Raw genomic sequence first — 4,376 nt, forward strand, 5'->3', positions numbered from 1 at the left:
TGTCCTCGCGTTTGCCTCTGCAACATAGTAGCTACCGGCTATAAGGCGCACTGTTTAGAAAAAAGATAAAAGAACCCAGCAGCACCGGCTGAGTCCTGCGCGCGAGTCGCCAATTAATCTTTTCTACATCTGAATTCCGCCGCACCCATCGCCTCGCCGTCGCCGTCGCCGAATTTGGGTCCTCATCTCCACTTGGTTTAATTCCTTACCAGTACGGTGTACGTTTTTCGTTCGCATTATAATCCTTGCTTCTTAGACTCCTATTTCTGTTCTGTTTCATCAAAAAGTAGTTCTTCTCTGTATGTTTGTTTGCTTATGTTCTGTGTAGAAATTGAATAACCTACTTACTCAACGAAGCAATTCTATTTTCTGGGTTTCTATTTATTATTTTGTTATATTTTTCTCGATAAGTGAATCATCCAATTTTTCGCAAGCCGCGCAGCTCCTTGTTTAGTTCGTTTAAATCATTTGGTTTATATCATTTTTGGGATTTTTCGTGATATTTAGAGCTTAGCTGAACTAAGCCAAATTGTTCGGTTAAGCAGCTCAATTGAGTTGTAAATTGTTTGTTTCTGGCCAACAACAATGAGAATATGAAATTATTGCTGGATATTAGTAAGTGATAAACGTTTGTAGGTCATTATGTTTTAGTAGATTTTGTATTGAGTTAGTTTTCTTTGGAACTGAATTAAATGAGTTTCAAATGTGAATTATGTACACGCAGCTATCTGGTTGCCTTAGCACGTGGAGTTTAATTGCATTTTTGTGCTTTCTCAAAGATAGGATGGATTTACTATTTTTTTTCTTGGACATAGAAATGTTTGGATTCTTATTTTTTATCAAGTAACCTGAATTGTATGTGGGGTATATGCCTTACTATCTCAGTTACTTATAGATATGGGTTTCCTTCAATCTCAATGACCGGAACCTTGCTCGGCCATTTATTGCAACAGATAATCAAAGATGCCCCGTAAACCGGTGAGGCATCGGCGATTGATGAAGTATCAACCTCTGACTTTTTCCCCATTTGCTCGTCAAGTCGCTCGGGTTGCCTCCAGCTGCATGTCCAACCGCCAAATGCACAGGCCAGACCTCCCGAAAAAATCTCAACCTAACTCCGCAGGTATTAATATCATCATCATCTAAATAGCCCTTTTCCTTAAGATAAGGCATCACTTCATAAATACATTGCTATCTGTTAACTGTTTCAGAATGGACGTGGTAATGACTCCTTATCTTTCTTTTTAGGTAATGGATCGAGAAAGAATACTTTGAAAGTCAAGAATGAACACTCCGAGTCTTCTGATGAAGAAGAGTTTGATGTAAGCACATTCTTCTGGTACTATTTCTTTTAAGGGATAGAAAATTCTGATAGTATTCGTTGTCCATATAGTTGCATTTGTGTATCAGGATAGCTGAAATACAAAAGTAAATACTCTTTCATATTGTTTCTACTCGCAATTTTATGAGAATTTGGTTCATACTTTGAAGGGAACTGTGCAAGCAGATTTTGCTTTCTTTGATCCAAAACCTGATGACTTTCATGGAGTGAAGACCTTGCTACAGACCTACCTTGATGATATAGAATGGGATTTGAGTGGTTTTGTAGACTTAATTTTGGAACAGACCACTGTAGGAACTGTTGTTAAAATAGAGGATGATGAAGACAATGGAATTTTTGCTCTTGCTACTGCCCTTAACTTGGGCAGATATAAGGCAAGTAATCTATACTTTTGTATTCCAGTTATTCACATGGCTACATCATTCTAACATTTATCTGTTGGTAGGCATTTTCTTAGCTTTACATACCTTTTCCTTACTATTTAGATCCTTGATTGCGTTTCTTTAATTCTTAATAGGACCACAAATGTTTTATGGAGGTTAAGGAGTTTCTCGTTAAGGTATCTCAAGAGAAGGATGTAATAGATGACCTGCGATCACTTTTGGGAAAGGAAGCAGAGAGTGTCGGTCTCTTGGTCTCTCAACGGGTGATGAATTTACCTCCACAGCTCTGGCCACCTCTTTATGATGCGCTCTTTGATGAAGTCTCTTGGGCTACAGAAGATGAGGTTAGATTCAGATTATATGGGATTGAGGTTATGTATATTTCCATACCTGCTGGGAACAAATTCTTTTACTTAAATAACATTTGTTGTTTCACTTCTTGTAGCCAACAGAGGAGCTCTGCAATTTCTTTCGTTTTAAGTTTTATATAATAGTCAGTAAAGTTTACAAGGTATGCCATTTAAGCATTCTCCATGTCAATTGAACCCTCTTCCCTCTCTCTGCCATGTATTTATTTTGTTTTCGGATGGAAAAATACAGCACAAAAATGCACACCAGAAAAAGGGCATGAGTACTAGTGACGAGGAAATAATATATATAAAGCCAGAAGATGAAATTTTTCATGAGGTACTGATCATTTCACATAAATAATATTTCATGTCTCTTGTGCTTCATTTACTAATTGTTTCCTTAAACGCATTTCAGCTAAGCTCCTGGTCGTTTGAATTTTCTTTGCACACTCAGCAGCTTGCAACTCATGAGGCAAGTATTAAAGATATTGGCAGCCTGTCCTGATTTCTCGTATTGATTCCTATTCAACTTCAAACTCTTGTCTTGTCCCTAATCCACTAACGTACTTATGGGTAGTTCACCTCCAAAGAAAGAAAGGGACGGAAAATTTGAAAATCTCTTCTTAAGTTACTATTTGATTTGTGAACGAGGATTGGAAAAAACAAATAAACAAAAACAGTAGTTCACCTCCAAAGAAAGAAAGGGATGGAAAACTTGAAAATCTCTTCTTAAGTTACTATTTGATTTGTGAACGAGGATTGGAAAAATCAAATAAACAAAAACAGTTTGGGAAATTACACGGAATCTTGCCATTAAGTCCAGTTCACACGCTTTTTCTCAAATAGTTTGTAGCATTTTTCTCCTGGACAATTTCTCGAGATCGCAGCAATACCAATTAGCTCAAAAGTTCCTTATGCTGAAGACATTCAAACTCTACCACGAATGTCTAATTAAGTTGATTGCGCCCATGGCTTAATTATTGCAATTTAATTGCCTTTATGACAATAACGATTTCTCTGTTTTTCTTTTTAAATTTTGCAGCTGAGAGACTATCAGCAAATGGGGTTAGTCATGGCGGTTAAAGCAGACAAGATCCCTGCATTTCGACAGCAGTTAAAATCTTTCGTAGAGAGATCATGATGCTAATCGAAAGGTTTAGCAAATTCTTTACTCAAGTACCTTAATTACTATCTTTAAACTTGTCTGCAAAGGATGTCGTAGTTACCAACTCATTGGTAGCTGTCCGCAGGAGTTGCAGGTGCCAAATTTTGATTTATATTTGAAGGCATGAGGACATTCACATGGTGAAGGTTTTGGAAGCGCTCGTTGGTCCCAAATGGTCCCTCAAAAGATTCATCGAAACAGCAGAGCTAGGAAAGGTACAGAAATATTGTATTGAGAAACGTGTCATGGACCATCATAAGCTATTATCTCCCAGATTCTATATGAACCAGAAAGGAAAATAGAGAGAGTTTGAAACCATCCAAAAGAAGTGGAACTTTACGTATGAGGCCAAAGAAGAGCACCATTATCTTATAATATTTGTGATTTTAAATTTTGTGTGGCGATAAGAACAATATACATGGAATATTTGCTTCAACTTGTTTGCACACAGATATCACATAATTACATACACAATGTAGTCGATGCCTTATGTCCAAAACCAGAACCCACTGCCTCTTCCTTTTCTTATCTTTTAATGATGGAGAAAGCTCCAGTAAAAGTTAATTTTAAAAAAAAAGTTCAAGTAAAAGTTGACTAGGCTATAATATGAAAGCAGTCTCATCAAATTATGAGTACTTGAATGCTGGAGTTATAGTACTAGTGCATATTGTATGGTTCACATGAAAGGATTTCGATCTTATCTAATTGTGGAAGTTGGCAAAGAAAGGGGCAGTGGATTTGTGTTAGTGACGATGTCAATTTTGATCATGAATGAGAGTAATCTTTCATGAGTATAATTAATAATACCATTTGCTGGTAATCATATTTATAATAATGAATGATTGCGTTTTTGTTTATTAAAAAAGAAAAGAATATTTGATTTTCAATTATCGCCTGCATTATGTGAGCACATGTGTCGTCGTTTCTTCTTGTTTTAAGTGAACTATATAATTTCTTGTTTTAGGACTGTATTTAAGTGAACACTATATAATTTCCATGTGCTTCTTACACAATAATTGTAATTGACCATTGGAGGATAAAGAATTCCTGATTTCTGAAATTTTTTCTTTTCCTGGGTGTGAGAATTTTTACAAGGTTTTACTTTTCTCTCTTTTTGGTGATAAGAGTTTGAGAGA

At 36.2% G+C, this 4,376-nt stretch overlaps 1 protein-coding gene across 4 annotated transcripts; it reads left to right on the forward strand.

The window, feature by feature from the left end:
- LOC117638818 (protein BCCIP homolog) lies at positions 1 to 4,037 on the forward strand. Of its 4 annotated transcripts, none has more exons than XM_034373957.1 (10): positions 1 to 218; positions 954 to 1,123; positions 1,249 to 1,322; positions 1,492 to 1,716; positions 1,860 to 2,069; positions 2,171 to 2,236; positions 2,326 to 2,412; positions 2,491 to 2,547; positions 3,118 to 3,229; positions 3,316 to 4,037. In XM_034373957.1, the coding sequence occupies exons 2-9, from the start codon at positions 964 to 966 to the stop codon at positions 3,214 to 3,216; spliced, it is 978 nt and encodes a 325-aa protein (XP_034229848.1). In that variant the 5' UTR covers positions 1 to 218; positions 954 to 963; the 3' UTR covers positions 3,217 to 3,229; positions 3,316 to 4,037. The 4 variants fall into 4 exon arrangements, with proteins under 4 accessions (XP_034229848.1, XP_034229844.1, XP_034229849.1 ...); XM_034373953.1 differs by having other exon boundaries at positions 3,326 to 4,037; XM_034373958.1 differs by having other exon boundaries at positions 3,335 to 3,718.
- Positions 4,038 to 4,376: the final 339 nt, after the last annotated feature.

This window comes from Prunus dulcis, chromosome 8 (assembly GCF_902201215.1).
Source record: "Prunus dulcis chromosome 8, ALMONDv2, whole genome shotgun sequence".
NCBI classification, from domain to species: domain Eukaryota; kingdom Viridiplantae; phylum Streptophyta; class Magnoliopsida; order Rosales; family Rosaceae; genus Prunus; species Prunus dulcis.